This window comes from Geotrypetes seraphini, chromosome 5, assembly GCF_902459505.1.
Source record: "Geotrypetes seraphini chromosome 5, aGeoSer1.1, whole genome shotgun sequence".
In the NCBI taxonomy this organism is placed as follows: domain Eukaryota; kingdom Metazoa; phylum Chordata; class Amphibia; order Gymnophiona; family Dermophiidae; genus Geotrypetes; species Geotrypetes seraphini.
In genome coordinates, this window is record NC_047088.1 from 105,343,886 (window position 1) to 105,368,312 (window position 24,427).

General features: G+C 45.3%; 1 protein-coding gene across 6 annotated transcripts in view; it reads left to right on the forward strand.

Annotated features, from left to right (window-relative positions):
- STK36 (serine/threonine kinase 36) overlaps window positions 1-24,427 on the forward strand; it is a 393,543-nt gene that overhangs the window by 125,564 nt on the left and 243,552 nt on the right. For all 6 annotated transcript variants that reach the window (XM_033944781.1, XM_033944780.1, XM_033944785.1 and 3 more), the window contains exons 10-12: window positions 6,559-6,682; window positions 17,631-17,774; window positions 18,085-18,264. In XM_033944781.1, the coding sequence (XP_033800672.1) occupies window positions 6,559-6,682; window positions 17,631-17,774; window positions 18,085-18,264 (448 nt within the window). The remainder of the gene's footprint in view (window positions 1-6,558; window positions 6,683-17,630; window positions 17,775-18,084; window positions 18,265-24,427) is intronic.

Sequence of the window (24,427 nt, forward strand, 5' to 3'; positions counted from 1 at the left end):
AAAGTGGCGAATGTTACTCCGATCTTCAAGAAAGGTTCGAGGGGAGATCCGGGAAACTACAGATCAGTGAGTCTGACTTCGTTACTGGGAAAGATGGTAGAGGCGCTGATAAAGGATTGCATCATTGATCACCTTGATAGACACAATCTGATGAAGACCAGCCAGCACGGCTTCAGCAAAGGAAGATCTTGCTTGACAAACTTACTGCACTTCTTTGAGGGAGTAAACAGGCAGATAGACAAGGGTGACCCAGTCGACATTGTATATCTAGATTTTCAGAAGGCGTTCAACAAGGTTCCGCAAGAACGTCTACTTCAAAAAATTGTGAGACATGCAATTGAGGGCGATATACTCACGTGGATTAAAAACTGGTTGGCAGATAGGAAACAGAGTGGGGGTGAATGGAGAATACTCGCACTGGAAAAGTGTTGCGAGTGGAGTGCGCAGGGTTCAGTGCTCGGGCCCGTGCTCTTCAACATATTTTTAAACGACCTGGAAATTGGTACAATGAGTGAGGTGATTAAATTTGCAGATGATACAAAGTTATTCATAGTGAGGACACAGAAGGATTGCAAAGATCTACAACGAGACATAAACGCACTCGAGGAATGGGCAGCAAAATGGCAAAAGAGGTTCAACGTGGATAAGTGCAAGGTGATGCATGTCGGTAACAAAAATCATATGCACGAATACAGGATATCCAGTGCTGTATTTGGAGATAGCACCCAGGAAAGAGACTTGGGAGTTAATGAAGCTGTTTGCGCAATGCGCAGTGGTGGCGAAAAGGGCGAACAGAATGCTAGGAATTATTAAGAAGGGGATCACAAACAGATCAGAGAAGGTTATCATGCCGCTGTACTGGGCCATGGTGCGCCCCCACCTAGAATACTGTGTCCAACACTGGTCGCCGTACATGAAAAAGGACATAGTACTACTCGAAAGGGTCCAGAGAAGGGCAACAAAAATAGTTAAGGGACTGGAGGAGTTGCTGTACAATGAGAGGCTAGAGAAACTTGGCCTCTTCTCCCTTGAAAAGAGGAGACTGAGAGGGGACATGATCGAAACATTTGAGATATTGAAGGGAATAGACTTAGTAGAGAGCAAGAGATTGTTCACCCTCTCCAAGGTACAGAGAATGAGAGGGCACTCTCTAAAGTTAAAAGGAGATAGATTCCATACAAACGTAAGGAAGTTCTTCTTCATCCAGAAAGTGTAGAAAACTGAAATGCTCTTCCGGAGGCTGTTATAGAGGAAAGCACCCTCCAGGGATTAAAGGAAAAGTTTGATAAGTTCCTGCTGAACCAGAACGTACGCAGGTAAGGCTAGACTTAAATAGGGCACTGGGCTTTGACCTAAGGGCCGCCGTGTGAGCGGACTGCTGGGCACGATGGACCACTGGTCTGACCCAGCAGCTGCAATTCTTATGTTCCTCAACTGCTGATGCCTTTTATAGCCTTTGAAAGTGCTGGCAAGTGTCAGCGTACTCCATTTCAGCTGAATGCTCTGGATCAGTCAGTGGGCTGGTGATTCCACTTTCAAGGCGACTTTAGCAAGGTTGTTTTTTTAAGGGGCAGGTATTGTTTGGAAAAGGCTTGGATGTCCTCATGGATTCGATATTGGACAGTCGCCCAAAGACCCTGCCTGATAGTAGACCCAGACCCTCCAGGGGTTCTGGGTTTTCTAATTTTCGGGGCTCCAGACAGTATGCACATTCCACGTCACAGAGATTTTCCTAGATTTTCTGAGGTCGGTATGTGGGCTACAGGAAATCCCAACCTTCTGCCGCCCATCCTGCATACCCTGCCAGAAAGACACAATGATGCCAGGACGCCGAATGCCTCTCTGTGGATAGGGGGCAGATCTCAGAGTTTCTGCCTGCCTGGATGAGCATTACAGCAGACCAGTGGGTCTTGGACATTATTTGATCAGGATACAAGCTGGAATTTACCCAGCCTCTGTCAGATTGGTTTGTGGATTCTCCGTCCGGACAACCAGACAAGGTGATCAGAGTCCAGGCTACTATTCAGAGCTTTCTGGATATTCAAGCTAGAAAGCTGGGCTCGGGCAGATACTCTGTATACTTTATCGTGCCAAAGAAAGGCTCAGAAGATTGGAGGCCTATTCTGGATCTTCAGCATGTGAATGCGGCTCTCAGGATACCCCACTTCCGAATGGAGACCGAGCAATTGGTCATTGCAGCAGTGGCTCCAGGGAAATTTCTTGCCTCCCTGGATCTTACGGAGGCATACTTACACATTCCCATATTTTTGGCCCACCACTAGTGTCTGCGGTTTCATGCTCTGGAGCAGCATTACCAGTTTTCAGCCCTGCCCTTTGGGCTGGCAACAGCGCCTCAGACCTTCACCAAGGTAATGGTGGTGGTGGCAATTTACCTGAGGAAGATGGGCCTGCAAGTTTACCCTTATCTAGATGACTGGTTTATCAGAGCTCCCTCATTGGTCGAGGGACAAAGCACAGTGCTTCAGGTGCCGGAGGACTTGGGCTGGATTGTTGTCCTCAGAAAGAATCATCTGCAGCCCACGCAGTCATTGGCATACTTGGGAGTCCTCTTCGATACAGCTGTGGGCTGTGTCTACCTGTCTGAAACTTGCAGATAGAAACTGTGTGCCCAGATTTTTGCACTTTTGGAGTGGCCAGCTCCTTTGGAGTGGGATTATCTTCAAGTTCTAGGCTCCATGTTTACCACACTGGATGTGGTTTCTTGGGTGAGGGCTCACATGCATCCTCTTCAGCGTGCATTACTCTCTCGCTGGGTGCCATACCGAGATGCCTTGCAGATTTGTCTGCCATGGCCTCTAGAGGCTCAGGCAACCATGGACTGGTGGGATTCGCCAACAATCTCTCTGCTGGGGCGTACCGCTCCTCATTGTCTCCTAGATCATGGTGATGGCAGATGCCAGTCTTCTGGGCTGGAGTGCTCATTGCAATCATTGTCCTGTTCAGGGATTGGACACCCTCATAGAGAAAGTGGTCCATCTGCCCAGTGGAGCTCAGGGCCATTTGTGTCTCAGATGAGGTTTTCAGAAGACTACACAGGACCGAGCAGTCAAGGTCTTCTCCGACTATGCGGTGGCAGTAGCCTCTGTCAGTCGTCAGGGAGGGACCAAGAGCACTTCTTTGGCTCAAAAAGCCCACTTTCTTTTTCTTGGGTGGAATGTCTTCTCCTGGCACTGACAGCAGCGCATGTGGCGAGAGTGGACAACGTGCAAGCAGACCGCCTCAGCAGATGGTCTCTGGATCCGAGTGAGTAGATCCAGTTCCTAAAGGCATTTCAGATGATTGCGGAGCTCTGGGGGAGTCCCCGCATCAATCTCAAGGCCACTTCATGATACAGGAAGGTGCTTTACTTTTCTGTCGAAGTTCCAAGCCCAGAAGCGGATGGCTTGATGCGCTGGTACAGTTCTGAGCAGGAGTTTTCTCCTGTCTGTTTTTACTCCTGGGCCATTAGTCTACTATGTCCTTCAGATGATTTTTGGTTCTTCTTTGTTTTATGCTGGTGGCTTCAGCTGGTTTGTGCAGGTATGTGGGTTGCAGCCTTTGGGCTGAGCGCTTCTTCGGACCCTTTCACGCAGGTTCCAGTTATCATGCCACTTCCGGGGCATTTGCTCTTCTGGCATGGCTCTTGAGCATGCAACTTTTGGGCATATAAGATGTTCTGCCCTTGTTGTTGAGGCTCTTCTAAAGTCTAAGAAGTTGTCCAGGGAGTCGGCATACACTATGGTGTGTAAGGCCTTCCAATATTGTTGGATCCGTATTCAGCTCCGATCTTGCTGATGCTCGCCTTTCTTCCTGCAGGAAAGATACTGGCCTTACGGTGGCTTCTCTGCAAACCATGGTCTTTACATCTCTCTTCTAACATGGTAATATAAGTAGATATAAGTGAAACTGTGTTTGTCCAAACTTCACTATTTGGTACTAAGAGAAATATATCTGCATAGAAAAAAATTTAACTCTAAGGGACAGATGTTCAAAAACTTATTGTTTCAGTAAGGTTGGTTGTAGCTAGTCTAGCTTTTGAGTAACTTCAGCCTCTAACGCAAAAGGTTTTTGGTGGCTTTTATTGATAGCAGTAGCAGCTACCAAGAAACCTATGTTAATGCATTACAAGGAGCTCAATAGTATTAAAATGAGCACTCCATGTAATGTAAAACAAAGAATGCCTACCTTTAGCGTGCAAACCTTTATGGCAGGACTGAGCTCTCATAGCATTACTTTCCTGTTGGTGCCTGAGTGCAAAATATCCCCGGAAGTCCAGTGGACCACTCCCCCAAACCTCCTGAAGCCACAACACGTTCCCCCCCTTCCCCCCCCCCCCCCGAGACCTCAAAAATGGCCCTGGTGATCCAGTGGTGGACCCAATCCTCCCATAACCCCCACAAAAAATGCATCCTCCCCATTTCCCCTGCCTCTTCAAAATTGCAGTCCTGCCCCTCCCCAGTACATCCTGAGATGCACTGGGAGGAACCTAAACACCATATAAGGAGATGCGCAAAACCAACAATGTGCATGTAGTTTGCATGCTGTTAATGTTGAGCATCTGTTGCTAAAATTATGCCTGTGTTTCTGCAATGCAAAAGGTTTTGCCAGAGTTTTGTACATCTGCCCCTAAGTGAGCTAAATCCAGTATCAAAAGCAGTCATATCATTTTAATTTATTTTATTAAGATCTATTAACTGCCTTTTCCTGAAGAGATTCATCCAAAGTGATTTACAGTACACTGAATAGTAATCAGGTGCTTTTAAGTATTTTCCCTATCTGTCCAAGTAGGCTCACAATTTAACTGTGGTACCTAGGGCAATGGAGGGATTAAGACTCAGATTCTCTAATATTGCTGGTAAAATCCATTGTAGTGCCGGCAAATTTTCGGATTTCAAAACAGCAGTCAACGTTGAAACAATTTCTCATGCAAATCAGTTTTATGAAGATATGCCATAATCCCATCCAATCAGTCGAAAAAGTGACTGACATGTGCAGAGCCAGCAGGGGAAGCCTGAAAGCTGAGTGGCAGGAGAAGCCCTGAAGCAGCCTCCTGCCATTCATCTGTTTGGGGCACAATATCTGTCTCCATAAAAAACAACAAAAATCAGCCCATTCCCTCCTGCAATGAACCCACGGAAAAGCCCACAGTGAGCCATTATGTGCATCAGTCAGTAAATTACTCTGACACTAAACCAGTTCAAACTGGTTTAACATTGATCGTTACAGGCACAATGAGTTTAGAGCAGGGAGGTCCAACCTTTTGGCTTCCCTGGGCTGCATTGGCTGAAAAAAAATGTTTCTGGGGCTGCACAAACGCTGCAGCAAGACAGAGGAGGGAGCCGGCAAGACGGTAAACACCTGGGGGCAGCAGAGGAAAACATTACATCGCCCTCGATCGGGGCCGCACAAAATACCTCACGGGGCCACAGGTTGGACACCCCTGGTTTAGAGCATCTGGGCCTAAGTGACTTGGCTAATCTTACAACCTTAGGGTGCTGAGGCAGCATTTCTAACTACTGGGCAACACCTCCACTCCTTTCCAAATAAAAAAGGTTGGTGAAGGTGAAGAGCCTTGAGAGAAACCCAGCATTTAAACATATTGTTCATTTTAATTTGATCATTTCTGGTATGTAGTATATACTCAAATATAAGTTGATCCTAATATAAGTCGAGACACCCATTTTCCCCCCCAAAAGAAGGAAAAATGGTTGATTCGAATATAACATTTTCCCCCCAAAAAGGAGGAAAACTGGTTGACTTGAATATAAGTCGGGTGGCTTAATAGTCAAGTGCCCTGCCCTGTCAGGCTATGCACCCAGCCCCTCCCTGCCAGGCTCTGCACCCAGTCCCCTTTCCTCCATCCCATGTCAGGCTCTGCACACAGCCCCCCTCCCTCATTTCCAGGCTCTGCACCCTGTCATTCCTCCCTGCCCTGTCCATCGTACCTCCTCTGTCAATCCCTGGTGGTCCAGAAGTACAGCAGGCAAGAGTGAGCTTTCCGTGATCCTGCCCCACTGCTAACCCGGTCGGTTGGTGACTACCGCGAGTTCTGCTTTCTTCAGCTGCTGCACGGCACTGAGCAGGAGCACGCTTTGGCGTTGCAGTACAGGACTGAGCAGCTTCCGGACTGGCTCCCACGAGAGCCATTACCCTTAACTGTATCTATGACATCCTGTTTGTCTGTCTTGGCTGTTTAGATTGTAAGCTCTTTGAAACAGGGACTGTTTTCTTCTTCTTTGTGACTCTGTGCAGCATTGCGTGCATCTGGTAGCGCTATAGAAATAATTACTAGTAGTAATAGTAGTGTGAAAAGAGGCTTACACCAGATTTGACTCAATTGTAGTCTTTTCCCTATCAAACACTTGAGTCATTTGGCAAAACTGGCAAAGTTGAGCACTGTGTTCAGAACTTTCCACTTTTGTTGCATAATAAATGTGTTTTTGTATTATCTTGGACTTCTGCAGTCTTTTTTGATCTGCTTAACATTTCCTTTGGTTTTGACCTGATGGGGTAACATCAACCCAATAACCTGCATTTTTGTATTTTGTTTCTTTACAGGGAGCACCGGATTACTCAGGACTATGATCAAGAATTCCCTGAGGTAGAGATAGGAGGCAGAATAACAGTCTCCAGACAGCCAAAGGAGAGGCATAGTATAGACAGTGTGGATCTGGACAACGAGGTGAGAATACTTTCAACAATAACTGAAGTGCACACACTAAATATCTTACGTTGAAAATACATGATATGAATATTACAGTGCCAATCTTCTGGAGAATTCAGGTTACTGTATTTTCTCGCATATAACGTGCACGTTATACGTGGTTTTTACGTACCGCGCACACCCTTGAGCGCGTTGTACAAAATTTTTTTTACATAGTTTCCCCCCCCCGATGTCCGATTCACCCCCCACCGCATGACCGCTCGCACCCCCACCCCGAAGGACCGCTCGCACCCCCACAGCCTCCCGACCCCCCCCCCATCATGTAGAAGCTCCTACCGGTGTCCTGCTGCTTCCTCTTGGCGGTCCCGACACCCGACACGATCTGGGAAAGAGGGAGCTGACATGATCGGGGCAAGAGGGAGCTCAAGCCCTCTTGCCCCCCCGACTCCCCGACACGATCGGGGCAAAAGGGAGCCTAAGCCCTCTTGCCCCGCCGACCCCCCAACTCCCCGACAATACCGGGCCAGGAGGGAGCCCAAGTCCTCCTGGCCCTGGTGACCCCCCCCCCCCGCTAGTTGTTCGGGCCAGGAGGGAGCCCAAACCCTCCTGGCCACGGCGACCCCCTACCCCCACCCCGCACTACATTACGGGCAGGAGGGATCCCAGGCCCTCCTGCCTTCGACGCAAACCCCCCTCCCCCCAACGACCGCCCCCCCAAGAACCTCCGACCGCCCCCCCAGCCGACCCGCGACCCCCCTGGCCGACCCCCACGACCCCCCCACCCCCCTTCCCCGTACCTTTGTGTAGTTGGCCGGACAGACGGGAGTCAAACTCGCCTGTACGGCAGGCAGCCAACGACGGAATGAGGCCGGATTGACCCATCCGTCCCAAAGCTCCGCCTACTGGTGGGGCCTAAGGCGCCTGGGCCAATCAGAATAGGCCCGGGAGCCTTAGGTCCCACCTGGGGGCGGGGCCTGAGGCACATGGGCCCAACCCGACCATGTGCCCAAGGCCCCGCCCCCAGGAGGGACCTAAGGCTCCCGGGCCTATTCTGATTGGCCCAGGTGCCTTAGGCCCCACCAGTAGGCGGAGCTTTGGGACGGATGGGCCAATCCGGCCTCATTCCGTCGTTGACTGCCTGCCGGACAGGCGGGTTTGGCTCCCGTCTATCCGGCCAACTACACAAAGGTACGGGGAAGGGGGGTGGGGGTGTCGTGGGGGACGGCCAGGGGGGTCATGGGTCGGCTGGGGGGGGGCGGTCGTTGGGGGGAGGGGGGTTTGCGTCGAGGGCAGGAGGGCCTGGGATCCCTCCTGCCTGTAATGTAGTGCGGGGTGGGGGGAGGGGGTCGCCGTGGCCAGGAGGGTTTGGGCTCCCTCCTGGCCTGAACAACTAGCGGGGGGGGGGGTCGCCAGGGCCAGGAGGACTTGGGCTCCCTCCTGGCCCGATATTGTCGGGGAGTTGGGGAGTCGGCGGGGTAAGAGGGTTTGGGCTCCCTTTTGCCCAATGTGTCGGGGAGTCGGGGGGGGGGCAAGAGGGCTTGAGCTCCCTCTTGCCCCGATTGTGTCGGGGGTGCCGCGGTTGGCTGGGGCAAGAGGGCTTCAGCTCCCTCTTGCCACGATCGTGTCGGGGAGTCGGGACCGCCAAGAGGAAGCAGCAGGACACCGGTAGGAACTTCTACATGATGGGGGGGGGGGTCGGGAGGCTGTGGGGGTGCGAGCGGTCTTTCAGGGTGGGGGTGCGGGTGCGGGTGGGAGTGCGTGCGAGCGGTCCTTCTGGGTGTGGGTGCGAGCGGTCCTGCGAGGGGGGGGTGTGAATCGGACGTCGGGGGGGGCATCAGGTTTTCAGGGTGGGGACAGGACTTCAAGGGGGAGAGGAGAGTCGGGGCGGGCGAAAGGAGAGTCGGGGTGGCCAGAGGAGAGTCGGGGCGGGTGAAAGGAGAGTCGGGGTGGCCAGAGGAGAGTCGGGGCGGGTGAAAGGAGAGTCGGGCAGCGACGGGAGAGTTGGGCAGCATGCGCGGTATACGGGTGTGCGCGGTATATAAAAATTTCTGTACATAAATTTGTGTTTTTCGTGTGCTATACCCGTGTGCGCGTTTTACACGGGTGCGCGTTATCTATGTGAAAATACGGTAGATTATGTCCTAAACTTCTCCTTTCTGGATGATTGCAGGCCACATATATTACACATCTTTATCTATAGAAGGGATATATGTAAGATTGCAATGGGGTCCTCAACACATACATCTATGTCTTACTATTGCCTGGATAATATGCCTCAAAGGGACAGCACTTCTGACCAGGCAGCTCTGCAAAGTCATTTCCAGTACAATAGGTGTGTCATTCTAGACAAGCGGGTTAGCTCCCCATGGCCGTGAGCCATATGTAGAAGGAATCCACTCCGGATTTTTTCTTTGTGCCTCCTATGTCGCTTGGAGCTCTACTGCCACCTACAAATTTTCCCTTCTGCACACGAGCCGGAAAGAGTGTTTTAATTCTGCTCTCCCCTTTTCTTATTTTATTTGGTGTTTTCAATGTTTTTGGTATCTTCAGTTCTTGGAGCTTTTATCCTTGGCATATCTCTGCCTGCGTAGAGAAGAAGCAAACTGTGGTCTTCAGCTAACAGGCCAATCCTTGGTGATGCTTGTTAGCCAGCCTGATTTAGTGTTTTTGGAGTCCAGGACCATCCCCGCTTACTTTCCTCACCTACTTTCTGCAGGGCTTTGAGTGCAGACTCTCAGGCTTCCGTAGGAGGCTCAGTGGTGTCTCACAGGGTGCTGGCTGCATTTTTAGTCTCCCTCCCCCCCCCACCTTTTTGGTAGTGCATCTGTCAGTCCACGGGGGTGGGGACTGCAGTCCAATGCTGTGTCTGACCAGTAGCCCAAAGATCATATTGAAAGAGGTATATCCAGTGTGAGGCAGTGATTCTTCTCCATTCCAGCTACTTTAAGACAGCTGAGGCAGTCTACAGCACATTGCAGCACAAGTCACAGTGGTTAAGCTGTTTCAGCCTCCGAGGTGAATCAGGAGGTGTCTGAATTTCAGGTTTTTGAGGGTCCCTGCATGTGATCCTTTGTTCCCCTCCTCAATAATCCTAATATCGCTGATTTTTGACTTTGGGAAGTTAGTTTAATTAGCGATTATAGGCACAAAAATCATGACTCTGGCCATCTTGGATTTTTGACAATCTTTTTTTTAAAAAAAAATCTTTATTCATTTTCAAAAATTACAACAAGTGTACAACAGTCATTCAGAAATACTTGTACTTCCAAATCTGCAGTTTTTCCTCAAAATTTGTTGGGATGGAGTCCTTGGGATCTTCTACCCCAAATTCATGCCAGACGTGCAAAATTTATGCCTCAGGAGAGTACTTGCACCACATGCCAAGTGATGCAGACCTGAGAGGCAGGAGCAGCCAGCTTAACCTCTCCTCTGCTTTCTAAGGTGCCAAAATGGGCAGCCTCCCATTGGGGCAGCCATATTTGTTTTTGGGTCCTGAAAATTGTGACTGTTCTGCATATAAGGATGCGGATGCCCCGCAGCCCTAGAAATGCAAAGTAGAGTTATCACAGGGTGACTCAACGTTCCCTTGTCTGGGTGCCTTCTCTGACTTTTGAAATTTTTGTGGAAAGCTTTGCACGATAGCCATATTTCTCCTGCATAGTCCTGCTGCACCTCAGACTTGTTTCCTTGTGGCATAGCCTCACAAGGCATGTCTTCTTCACAGTCTGCCGCTGTTCAGGTCTTGGGAGACCTTTCTCCAAGAGATACAGATGTTGATGCTCAGTTTGCTGATCCCTTTAATTTTGAGGGATGCTTTTCCCATGGCAGAGGACCCGAGAAAATATACCGTCTCTTTTGATCATACTTTGGCTTTAGAACCAGGGGACGATTCCATAGTTCTGTGTTTATTTAAGTCTGCTGCTATGCCGGATCTTATTTTGGAGTCTCCATAGTAGTTGGATTAGTCACTCAGCAGGCTCCTGCTACTTCCTCATAAGAGCATAAGAATAGCCTTACTGGGTCAGACCAATGGTCCATCTAGCCCAGTATTCCATCTTTGCGGAGGTCAATTCAAGTTATGTGTGGAATGAGAGCTCGGTCTTCAGCGTTTTCTTGGTGTCCTGATCTTAACATCTTGATCTCGGAGCAGTGAAACTCTCCATAAGTAGTTCTCAAGGTAGCAAAAATCCTGTCCTGGCTGTATCCTATGGCAAAGGAGTGTCGGCAGCTTTGTAGCCGGCCTAAATGGATTCCTTAATTGCCCAGGTCACTAAGCGCACCTCCCAAGTGAAGGCTGTGTGGTGCTCAAGGACATTCAGGACCGCCAAGTGAATGTAGTTCTTAGGAGAACTTTTGAGGCAATGGCTTTAGAAGTCACAGCTGCCTCAGCGATGTCATATGTCACATGTGCTTGTCTGTCCATACTGCGTACTTTGGAGAGCGAGGGTGATGAACATCCTTCTCAATTTTTTATATGGTGTGAGTATGTAGCTGACAACCTGTATGACATTATTTGTGTCCTAGATAAAGCATCATCTTATTCCGTTTCTGTTCGCAGAATGCTCTGTCTCAGATTATGGTCCGGTGATTCCACCTCTAAAGCAACTCTTGCCAAACTCCCTTTTAATTGGCAACTATTGTTTGGTAAAGGCCTAGATGATCTCATGAATTGTGTGGTGGAACGTTGCCACAGGTCTCTGCCTGATAGTAGACCTAAAACCTCTGGAGGCTCAGAGCACTCTAATATTTGTGGATCCAACTGATCTTGTCAGTAGTCCAGTTCTATATCGCAGAGATTCTCCCAGGCTACAGGCAGAGGTTTTCCTGTTCCAGGCGTAACCAGGCCTCCGCTTCCCGAGCTGCTCCATCTATCGAGGTTGCAATGATGCCAGGTCGTGGGAGGCCCCTCGGCATACCGTGGTCAGGCGCTTGCTGTTTCTACAGGCATGAATACATATTTTGTCCAACTGTAGATTTCTGGACATCATTTGGTCTAGCTACAAGCTGGGATTTGCCCAGCCTCTGGTGGATTGGTTTGTGGACTGTCCTGCAGGGCATCCGGAAAAGGCAGACAAGGTTCAAGCAACTGTGAGAAGGTTGCTCGATATTCTCGGTCTCTGGCAGATACTCTATATGCTTTCTGATGCCAAAGAACGGCTCCAATAATTGAATACCAAATCTGGACCTTCCTCATATCAATACAGTGCTCAAAATTCCATGCTTTCTCAAGAGACGGTTTGATCTGTCCTAGTGGTAGTGACCCCGAGAAAGTTCCTAGCCTCTTTGGATCTGACAGAGGCCTACTTACATATTCCTATTTTCCTGGACTATAGGAAGTTCTCCGATCTTATGTTCTGGAAAATCCTTATTAGTTTTCAGCTCTATGCTTTGGGCTGGCGATAGCTCCTCGCACCTTTACCAAAGTAATGGTCATGGTAGCAGCTCACCTATGCAAGATGGAGCTGCAGGTGCATCCCTATCTGAATGACTGACTATCAGAGCTCCCTTGTACGAGGGTTGGCGCTCAGTAGATCAGGTGATCCGAGTCCTGGAGGATCTGAGCTAGTTTCTGAATTACTGAAAGAGCAATTTGACACCGATTCAATCCCTGGAGTATCTGGGAGTCTTGTTCAGCACGACTGCCGACCAAGTCTACCAGAAGCATGCAGGCAGTATCTGTGTTCCCAAATTTCTTATCTCTTAGCCAAGTCTGCTCTGTCGGCGTGGGATTCTCTTCCAGTCCATGGTGACTCCAGTAGATGTAGTGTTTTGGGTGAGAGCCCACATGCATCCTCTTTAGACAACGTTCCTTTCCCGCTGGTCTCCACAACAAATGCCTCTGCCCTGGACATTGGAGGCTTGTGCCAACATGGATTGATGGAATCAAATGAGGTCTGATACGAGAGTCAAGAAAAAATTCTAGCACTTCCAGTACTCCATCCTGTGGTATAGATGTATGCAGGGCAACAATGTTTAACATTGCCATAAAAAAATGGGGAACTCATCTTCTTGAATAGCCTGTGAAATACATAAAAAATCTTTTATATAAGAATAATTGTTTTAAACCAATGGTTTCAAAAAACAATCCACATAGACTGATAGAGGCTTTAGTAAAGAATTTTGTGATGACATGATTGGGCAAAAAAAGAGTTTGTTCTACCCCTAGGATATGACATGGCTCTGAGATGTGTTTAATGTTACCCTTACTTCATAGAACTTTAATGTTGCTGTCATTCCCTACAATGTAGTCTCGTACATTGCAGTCACCCCTGCTTTGTTTCTAATGGTCTTTCTCCTGCAAGACCTCCTTTTTCCTACCATCCTTTGTCTCACTTCTATACTTTCTAGTCACCTCTAGAACCTTTGCTCTGATGGGTCTGCAAAGGTATAAGCTCTCTTTGCTCCTGATGCCAAGCTCTGTCCCTATTGGAATCTTCTGTTCACCCCCCCCCCCCCCTCCCCAGCTTTATGAGTACTCCCTGAGAATCCTTTGAATGAGAGTCACAGTCACACTTCTGCTTCCATCTGAAATGCATATGACTCCATGAACAAAGGACCAGTTTTTCCAACTTAAGGTATCCGACCACACAGATAAATAATTCAGCATTTCACCTTTGGAACTTGGAATAACTATTCTTTCACCTCTGCGACAAAGCTTCTGTTCTTCAAATCTTCACCTCCAGCTGCAGTACTCAAAAATCTACCAATTATGAGTGCATCTCCTATATTTACTCCATAAAGTATATTTCAGAAAATTATAAGGACTTTCCGTTTGTGTGTTGCTCTGCTAAGGTTTAGCTGTGTGGAAAGTATAGCCTATGTCTGCTTAGAGAGTCCTATACTGTGACAGTTGTATGTGAACATTGTTTAGTTTTTGTCATTTGCCTTCCCGCTCACGTGTTTTTTCTTCTAATTTTCCTCTTCTGTTAAGAGGAAAACAAAACTTTCTTTCCTCTCTTTTCTTCTCGTGGGCTTCGGCCGGTAAGGCCATTTCGTTTTTCCTCAGCCATTGAGTTCAATTTGGCAGAGGCGCTTTTTCCGTCGATGTCCCAGCCGTTATCGGGGTTTAAGAAGTGCTGTAGGTGCCAAAGGCCAATTTCCATCATTGATCCCCATAGTTGGTGTTTGCAGTGCCTTGACCCAGAACACCGGGTAGATTCTTGTGCTTGGTGTTCTACCCTGCCGAAACATTCCATTAAGAGCCGAAGATTTCAACAAGAAAAATTGTTTGGCACCAGCATGGAAACTGAGAAGATATCACAGCCTTTCACATCAAAGATATCGACACCGGCATTGGGAGACATCACTCCGTCTGGTAATCCAGCTAAGAAGCCGCCAGCTTCCCACAGGTCTTGCAGGTCACCCTTGCATTGAGTCCCTCGATGCTAACTAAGCAATGACCTCTTCTGCATCTTACCTCTCCTACATTGAGGTGTGCATCCTCTTCAAGGTCACCCTCTCCAAGGCAAGATGTGGCACCAGTGGTACTGGCAGAAAGGCCAAAGGTACCGGTGCTTTCATTCTGCGAAAAGCTCGATGCACTTTTCCAAATGAGTGATACGTTTAAGTTCCTTACTCCGGTATTGACTCCCTCGGTACCGGTCCAGCCTAAGCATAAGGCAATAAGGCCTGTGGTACTGACACTGGCTCTCCAGAGGCCACATTATCACAGACCACATCATCGCAGGTCCAGTTCTCCATCGAGGCCCCGCTCCAGTTCATCGAGGCATTATCATTCTTCCTCCTCATCTTGATGCTCCAAATACAGTAAGCATCGTTCCTCTTCAGGAGCTTCTAAAAGGAAACATCGTTCTCCTTCATGGTCTTCCAAATTGAATGTCACGTCAGACATCATCGGATCGACACTGGGCTTGGCGCAAGCATCGATCTGCTCGACACACTCCTTCACCAAAGCCCTTTTATGACTCTTGACTTGCAGTCTGATTCAGCTGTGTCTACAACAGAGGCTTATGATACTATATCGGAAAAATCTCCCAAGGTCTAAATCTCCTACTAAAAGACTTTCGTTTACCAAATTTATTCGCCAGTTGGGCAAGGAGTTACCAATCAAGCTAGAAGCTGACTGTGCTTACAGTGCTGAATACTTGGAGGCCTTAGATTATGATGAGCTTCCTAAAGAATTTCTCAGACTAACTTTGTATGGTATACTCAGAGACTCTTCACAAGAACTGGGAAATGCCCCTAACCATTACAGTGGCTCCCAGAAAATTGGACTCTCTGTATAAAATAATAGTAGATCTGTTTTAATTTGTATTTCATAATTATAATGCGTGGCCATTACTTTTTGCATAAAAAAGGAGTGCGGGGGTTTAGAATGTTTACTTTAAAGTTTAATAATACTTTGTGTATGTCATATGTGTATGAGACAATCAAATCTCGATAAATAAAGTACATTATATTCATTGCATGCAAAGTTGTGTTTATATGAATATTTCTGGAGAAGGGGGTCCATAGCTTTAATCAGATTCTTAAAGAGGTCCGAGACTCAAAAAAAGTTAAGAATCACTGCTCTAATGCAACACTCAGTAGCCAGTGGTGGCCCTCAGAGACTTCTGGGGTGGCCTTCATCATTTTGGCTTCCTTCTGCTATTCTCTGCCTTCCTTGGATATTTGATTGCTCTCCTTCAGCTCATGGATCCAAAGTGATCCTGGCTTAAAATTTAGTGAAGACCACTGTTAATGCCTCTCATAATGAAAATACTTCCAAAACTCAAGCAGGAACTGGGATCCATGATTCTCATCACACCGTACTGACTGCAGCAGATCTGGTTCTTTCTGCTTCTGAAACTAGCCTCTGTAGATAAGTAGAGGCTGGAGTTCTTTCCAACCCTCATCACTCAGAACAAGGGTTCCCTCTTGCATCCTGACCTTCAGTCCCTAGCCCTCATGGCTTGGATTGTTGAGAGGTTAGAGCTTGACACTTTTGATTTACTGAAGGGTCTATCTCAGGTTCCATTTGTTTCAAGGAGAGAGTTTAATAAAAGGCCATATGGTTTCAAATAGAAGAAGTTATTGTCTGGTATGAGGTCAAGGCTCTAAATCCTTTTTTTCTGTCCTATTCATAAACTATTTGAATGCCTTCTACATCTGTCAAAGTCAGGACTTTAGATTGACTCAGTGAGAGTTCACCTGAGTGCAATTGGAGCTTATCATTGGGTAGAGCAAAGGTGGGCAGCCTTAGTCCTCAAGGAATACAACCCAGTCAGGTTTTCAGGATTTCCACAATGAATATACTTTAGATATATTTGCATGCACTGCCTTCATTGTTGGCATATTCATTGAAGAAATCTTTCAAACCCAACTGGGTTGCAGCCCTTAAGGACCAAGGTTGATCACCCACTGGGGTAGAGAATAAGTTTATCTTTGCTTTTAGTTGATTGCTTCATGAGGAGCTAGCTTCTTTTAAACTTTAAATCAAGCCCCCAACAGTGTCATGGAACCTCAGTGTGACAATGAAAGGCAGGAAGATGCATGCATGAGCAGTGAGCTACTTCTACAAAGAAGGCTGGGGAGCACTTGCTACAGTTGAATAATTTTTCTTTCCTTGTGACCTGGATTGGCTACTGTTTGGAAACAGGAATCTGGGCTAGATAGACCTTTGATCTGACTGTGTATGTAGGGTTACCATATTTGTGAAGACATATGACCCTGCCCATATTCCACCCACAGCCCCACCCACATTCCATCCATTTCTTTGGTCCCCCCCCCTCCGCATCCTCTGTACCCTTTTAGTGCTTCTCTCTCTCTCTTTCTCCAACCCTCCTCTGCCCACAGGGTGCTTCTCTCTCTCCTCTTCCAACCCCCCTCTCCTGTGTGTGCTTTTTCTTTCTACACCCCACACGGGTGCCCCTCTCTCTCCTTCCAACCTCCTCTTCTCCTGTTTATGTCTCTCCCATCCAGCGCTACTCCATGCTCTTAAGCTCCTGCATTCTCTCCTTTCCATAATGTTTCTCCAGCCCCTCTCCCTCTCTGCTGTTTCTCCAGTCACTTACCCTCTCTCCTCTGATCTCCAATCTCTTTATCTCCCGATTCCCTCTCCTACCTCCTCCCTGGCCGGCCGCTGTAATTTAATCTTCAGGCAGCCAGCTGAAGCAGCAACGAAGTGAGCCTGCTATTGCTGGCCTTCCCCGGAAGCCACCTCTCTGCAGTGACTTCCTGTTCTGCATAGGATGGACTTGCAGAGATACAGCTTTCAAGGCAGGCTGGCGGTAGCAGGCTCACCTCGTTGCTGCTTCTGCTAGCTGCCCGAAGATTAAATTACAGCGGCCAGCCGGGGAGGAGGTAGGAGAGGCAATCGGGAGATAGAGAGATCGTGAGGGGAGCAGCATCGGAGGTAAGAGTAGGGGAAGGGAGGGGACTGGAGAAATATCAGGGAGGGAGGGAGCTCAGCAAGGAGGGAGGGAGCTGGAGAAACAGGTGGGGGAATCTGGAGAGCCAGCTAAACCTGGACAAATACCCCCATTTTTCAAAAACTGTCCGGGCACCTTGACTGTTCTCAAAAGAGAGGACATGTCCGGGTTTTCCCGGATGTCTGGTAACCCTACCTGAATGGCAATCTTTATGTTCTTTTGCTCTGCTGTTTACTTACTTCCCATGCTTCAACTTTGCTGATTTCTTCTCTCCTCTTTAAGCTGCTTCCTTTCAAACTTATTTCCCCTTCTTTCTCCTCTATTCCTCCTAATCCTTCCTTCCATTCCTTTTCTTGTCTCTTACCTATCAGAAGGAACATTAGAAATTGGATTACAAGGAGCAGAAAGCAGGCAGATCAATAGGGAGGAAAGAGGAGCTGGGTGGGGAAGAGAGGAGCATATAAAAGGGATCAACCAGAGGAAACATGATCTGGGCACTGAGGTAAAATGATTAGATGGCTCACTTTTGCTTCATCTCTACCAGCAGCTACAGCCTATGTATACTATTATACCTTTCTATATTCCTTCATATCCAGGAAGTGGATAGTGATGATGAATGGAAACAACTGATTAGAGCCACTGAGCCCTCAAATATGCAGCTAACAGCCCCACTTACTCTGCTGCGTGACCCCTCTTTCCTGAAACGCATCTATAGCCGACTTCATAGCTCCAGCTTACAAGTGAGTGAATGAATGATTGAGGAGGTAAGAAGTATCTCTGTATTATGTGTGTGGATTTTTTTTGTTTGTTTGTTTTTTACCTCTGTTGCATGTGCAGTTCCTGGATAGGATGCTAAAGAGAGTCTCTTTTCATGCTCTATGCATATCTCTCATGCACAAAAGATAGTAAAAAATATTATCATGTTATCCAATAAAAAGGTGATGTGATATCCTTTTCTATCCATTTATTTTCAGTGCAGTATGATAAGTTAGATAAAGTGGTTCTTTAGACTCTGTCAATGTGTATTTATTCACTCTGGTATGTGCCTAGGTGCTGGATGGTATGTTGGAGGGAGCTTCCCGCCTGCGACTTGCACTTCATGTCGTGGCCAACATGTTGAGTACCAGGTGTGACTCTAATCTGCTATATAACTTCTGCCAGGAAGTGAAAATACCTCATATGCTGCTGCACCTCATTGGACAGATCTTGGACAGCACCAAAATTATAGAGGTGATGTAGAGTTAGCTCTGTATATCATGTTGCCATTTCTGCTTTCTCAAGTTTTGCATAATGTTTGGTTTATTTTCCAGTCCTGATTTCCTTTATCTCTTCATCCTTGCTTCAATCGCCAAAGAGCCTTTGGAAGTAGATTTGATTTACTTCATTTGGTTAGATAGTTTATTTTTAGCTGCAAACTTTCTATTTTTTCTCCCTTGGCAGTTAATTCATAGTGCAAATCTGTGAAGTTGTATTTCGTTCTCGCTAGTGTAATTAATTTTCTAGAGGCCAATTGTGAGAAAAGTGCTGCCCACAAGATGAGTAAGACTCTGAGAGACTTTGAGTAAAGTAATGCAATTAAAATTTATGTACTTTTTGACCCCAAAAGAGTGCCCTCTGCACAGAAATTAGCAAGATGGACACACCTGACATAGTACATTCATTGAATATATAGTAAGTACAATCTTCAGTTAGCCCCTCCTGACTGTCTGCTCATTGGCTAGAGCAGTACAGTTCACAACCTCTCAAATCCTTTCACACCTACTTCCTGTCTCTCCACCCTTAATTACTTTCTCCCATTCCCCTTATTCTTTAGACCCTGACCATATTTACGGTTGCCCATATTTGGGCACTGTCCCTTTCTTTCACATGCTTGCCCCTCGCATGACATGCTTAGAAGATCCTTTTAAACAATAGTCCTTATGGTTAGTTCTGCTGACACCTCTGATACAATGTTCACTTGACTGTAGGCATTGTATTCAGTGTCTCAGGAATGCTCCCCCCTTCCACCTTTTAAGTCAGAAATACTTCTTACTGTCATGTGCACACAGTATTAGACAACTTCCTTCTGGAATTTTACTAGTATTCCATTTAGTTTTTCATTACCACTTTATTAATATATTCTGTATAATGATACCTCTGCAGGGTACTGATTATATGACTCCCTGCCTTATTAGAATAATATGTATTAGTAATATCTTTTACTTTATGGTTTCTCTGTTGTTATTTAACCATACCTGATTAGATGTATTATATATGTTATTCTGCAACAATTAACACCATTAGAAAATATTAGTACTGTATTTTCATTTCTCACAATAAAATGTGGGCCCTTTGATATCTTTTATGGATGCGTTGTAATTGTTTTTCCTTTGATCCTGTTGGTGTATTGCACACACATCCAGGTGGAGGGAGGGTGGGAGAGGGATATTTCTGTCATGGTTTCATTCTCTTGAGAGGTATTGGTTGGGTGGGGTTTTTTTTTTGATGTGGGGATTTTGATTGATTATAAATGCATATATGATTATTGTTGTTTGTATAGATACTGTACTGCATTTTTGTTAACTTTAGAAAATCAATAAAGATTTAAACAAAGAAAAAAAGTATGTACTCACCAATAATGATGAAGGTATGCACAGGAAAGCAGCAAAGCAGAGGATTTACTGCTCGTCAGGTGGCGCTTCTTCTTCAGGCACTTCAGGAAGCATCATATCTTCTGACGGGTCTTCTGGTGGGGTTTTGTTCTGCCTTTCCTTCATAGGTTTGAGGAACATTGTGATGGGAAGTTGCTGTCATTGTTTCTTCATATGCCTGAATGGAAGCATCGATGTCATTATTAACTTTGAGAGCCCGAACCATATAGGGATCCCATGCTTCAATCATCCCTAGCACCTCCCTTGCTATCCTAATAATCTGGGACAGACATTCTAATGTCAGCCCCTGCTCCTCCTCCTCCTCTGGATCAGTCACTTCCCTCTCATCCTCGCTGGCAGACTTCGTTAACTCCAACAAATCCTCGTCTGTCAGGGGTTCAGAGTGGGCATTGATGAGATTGTTAAACTCATCTTGAGTGATGTTGTCAAAACCTTCGCCATCTAGTATCTTTGCCAGTCCCATAGCCTTATCAACAGCCTCATGCTGAATTTCTTCTAGTGAGAAACCCTTGTAGTCATGGACACACTCTGGCCACAGCTTCTTCCAGCATGTGTTGTGGGTTTCCTTTTTCATCTCCTTAAGAGCACCTTGACTGACAGGCACGTTGCGATCATAAAGTTACGCCAGTAACCCTTTAATGTAAAATTATCATCCATGTCTATTGCATCCACAAGGTGTTGGAGAGAATTTCTTGTATAAAGATCCTCGAAGGCACAGATCACGCCTTGGTCCAGAGGTTGGATTAGGGAGGTGGTGTTGGCAGGGAGCAACTCAAACTGGACTTCCTCATAATACAAATCCAAAGCATGTCCGCCAGCATTATCCATGATGAGCAACACTTGGAAGTCTATGCCTAAATCGTGGAGGTAATCTTTGGCTTGAGGGATGAAGTACTTCTGAAACTAGTTTGAAGCTAGGATTTTGGTAATCCAGGTCTTTGGGTTGTGCATCCAGTGGACTGGCAGTAGGTTTTTATTTTTGTTTCTGAGGACTCTAGGGTTTGCTGATTTGTAGATGAGTCCTGGTTTCATCATGTAACCAGCAGCATTGCCATACATAATGAGCATCACTCTGTCCTTCTGTACCTTAAACCCTGAAGCTTTGGCTTCGCCTATCATGATGTAAGTTCTGGATGGCATCTTCTTCCAGAACAAGCCTGTCTCATCCATGTTGAAAACTTGTTCAGGTTTATAGTTCTTCCCCTCTATGATGACCCTGAAGGTTCTGGGGGTACTTTTCAGCAGCTTCTTTGTCAGAGGATGCTGCCTCTCCATGTAGAGAAATACTTTTAATATTGAATTGTTTTTGAAAATGATCAAACCATCCCTTGCTGACTTGAAAATCTTCAGGCTCCTGTGTTGTAGATGATCCTGGTTTTCTGTTCTATGGCATCCATTGCAAACTGCTGGTACAATTTCTGAGCTTTCTCACGTATGATGTTACCGTACAAGGGGATATTCTTTTTCCTGCAGTCAGTGATCCACAATGCTAAGGCAGATTCCATCCTCATGGTATTCTTATTTCTTACTGTCGATACCTTTTTGGCAACATCACAGAAACTTACTGATATGGTCCTCCTGATCGCTGCTTCATTCTCCTGGAGTGTTTTACACTTCTTCTGGCACTTGGGTTCATTGTCATAGGCCTTTGAAGGTGCAGGGTGTTTTGGTGGCATCTTAGGGCTTTCACCAGTCCGTGAAACACTCGAGATAGCTACACTCTGATTGGCTACTTTCTTTTTTTTTAATTTTTGTTAACATTTCAATGTTTACATGATCACAATCATCAATACAAATAAACAGAAACAAGTTAAAATAAAACAAGGAAAGACAAATAAGAAAAAAGGAAAATTATTTCTTTTGTTCTTTTTGATAGTCCACTATATGTGGGGGAGAGAGCTTAAACAAGTCGGACAATATCAAAATCACGAACCATCATTAGGAAAAAAGAATGACACCTCTGACATTAGCCCAGTGTCTAAATTTAGTAACCTTCTTCCTGTACATTAGTAGAGGTACTCACAGAAATCACATTTTTACTCATTATATATCTTGATAATTGTGAAGACTCAAAGAAAATGTATCTAACTCTGAAAATTAACACAATATTTACAAGGAAACCTTAATACAAAAGTAGCTCCCAGTTTAAAGACCTGAGATCTTGGAGAGGCGTGACTGCGCACAAGATGGTGGTGTGATTGCAGTGCTCCTCAATCCAGGCAGCACGCAGATAATTTTGAAAAGCACGTCGCGGCTTTTTCTTCACCAAAGGGTTTAGAAAACGTTGCTAAGTATGGTGACTACGCGGCAAGCAAAAATTATTGCAATAAAAGATGAAAATGGAGAGAGACATACTAAAATTGAAAATATTTTAAGTCAATTTCTAAATTTTTATAAAGACCTATATTCCTCTGAGCCTTATGGGGATAGGGAAAAGGATGGTTTAGAATTTTTGAATCTAATTATTGGACCGAAGGTTCCTGAACATATAAAAAGAAGTTTAGAGGAGCCTATATCACTAAAAGAATTAGAAACAGCATTGAAGTCTCCTAGAGTTGGATCCGTTCCAGGTGGTGATGGTTTCACAGTAGAGTTTTATAAATCATTTCAAAGTACCCTATTACCTTATTTATTAAATTTATATCAGTTTCAACTGACTAAAGGTTGTATTACAGGTACTATGGCAGAATCATTAACAATTGTTTTGCCAAAGCCAAACAAAGATCCCACTTTGGTTTCAAACTACAGGCCTATCTCGTTAATCAATGTTGCTGGAAAACTTTTAGCTAAGATATTGGCTTTACGATTGGCTAAGGCTCTCCCTTTTATTATTGATACGCACCAAACAGGATTTGTTTCTAAGAGACATTCTTCCAACATACTAGATTGGCTTTTCATATGTTAAATTTAACAAAAGCCTTTCTCTGTCTCTTTAGATGCGGAGAAAGCCATTGATAGAGTTGAATGGACTTTCATGTATCAGGCATTAGATTGGTTTGGTATAGGTTCAGGATTTATACAAATGATTCAGACGTTGTATAGCTCCCCTGCTGCAAGATTATATACATTAATAATAATTTTTCAGAGCGTTTTAATTTGCAGAGGGGGGTTAGTCAAGGCTGTCCTTTATCTCCTTTGCTTTTTGATATTGTTTTAGAACCCTTGTTATTAGCCATTCAACAAGCAAAGGGGATACAAGGTATTCCTCGTACGGATTGGGAATATAAAATCTCTGCATATGCAGATGATATACTGCTTCATTTCAGGAATCCAGAAACTACCATTCCATGCTTGCTTGAGTTGATAGAGAAATTTGGAAAATTTTCAGGATAGAAGATAAATTGGAGCAAGTCAGAAATTCTTCCACTTAATGTGCATTGTACTAAAGGCTTATTTGATTCATTCTCATTTGTATGGAAGGAAGATGGATTAAAGTATTTAGGTATTAGAATAAAAAACACACTAGAAGACACAATGAAAGAGAATGACAAATTTTGGTTGGGGAGAGTCCAAACTATTAAAATGATGTGGTTTGTTATCAAATGAGTATGATACCAGTTTTTTTTCAGGGCTCCTTTTATAAAAAGTTAAATGGTATTCTTACAAAATTTGTTTGGCTGGGTAAAATGCCTAGAATTGCCTTAGTATCTTTACAAAAATCAGTTGTGGAGAGTGGAGTAAATTTTCCAAACTTTTATAGGTATCATCAAGCCTATATTTTACGTCAGGGTATGTATTGGGTCCTCCCAGAGCTCATGGAAGACATCCCAAACTGGTTGTATTTGGAATGGCGACTCATGTTTCCTTTACATCTCTCTCATGTTATCAGTATAAAAATGCCTAGGAAATATAAAGAGAATAGAATATTGATGGATACATGGAAAACATTACGTTATGTCAGCAATTTAACACCTGACCCAATACATAAATCAACAAATCAATCCAGTTGGCTTAACTCCAAGATTTAAATTGGCGATTTTAAAATCGTATGGAAGCATTGGATTATTGCAGGCATACAAACTTTAAATGATGTTATTTTAAATGGAAAACTGCTTGATTTTTCACAGTTGCAACATAAATATGGTCTAAATAATTCACAAAGTTTTAAATGGTTGCAGCTGAAGCAGGCTATTCAGGAGGGGTTCCCTGAATGGAAAAATCTTAGCAATCAGTATAGTCTGGAATTTTTATGCTTTCAAGCGGATTTTCTGGGACACCAGGCCGCACAGTGATATAAATTGTTATCTGGATTTATGAATAAAAAAACAAAGAATGGTCTTAGAGACATTTGGAGCATTGAGATTAAGCATCAAATTTCTGCATCTCAATAGCCATGAATTTGGTCTTGGAGAATGAGATGTACAGTGTCTGCATCTATGAGACAAACTTGGTTCTTTTTGTTACATAGAGCATTTTGGACTCCAGTTCGATTACAAAAGTTAGATAGCTCTAAGTCTAATAGATGCTGGCATTATAATCTGGAAGCAGGGACTCTAGATCATTTAATATTCTACTTTCCCTGTATTATGGACTTTTGGAAATCAATTTTGTCTCAAATTAATTGTTTACTAGAAAACCATGTAGCATTATCATATGATACAATTCTTTATCCCAGGACAAGCAGGCAGGTATTCTCACTAGTGGGTGATGTCATCCGACAGAGCCCCGATACGGACATCTTGCAAGCATGTCTTGCTTGAAGAAACTCAGAAGTTTCGAGATGCCCGCACCGCGCATGCGCC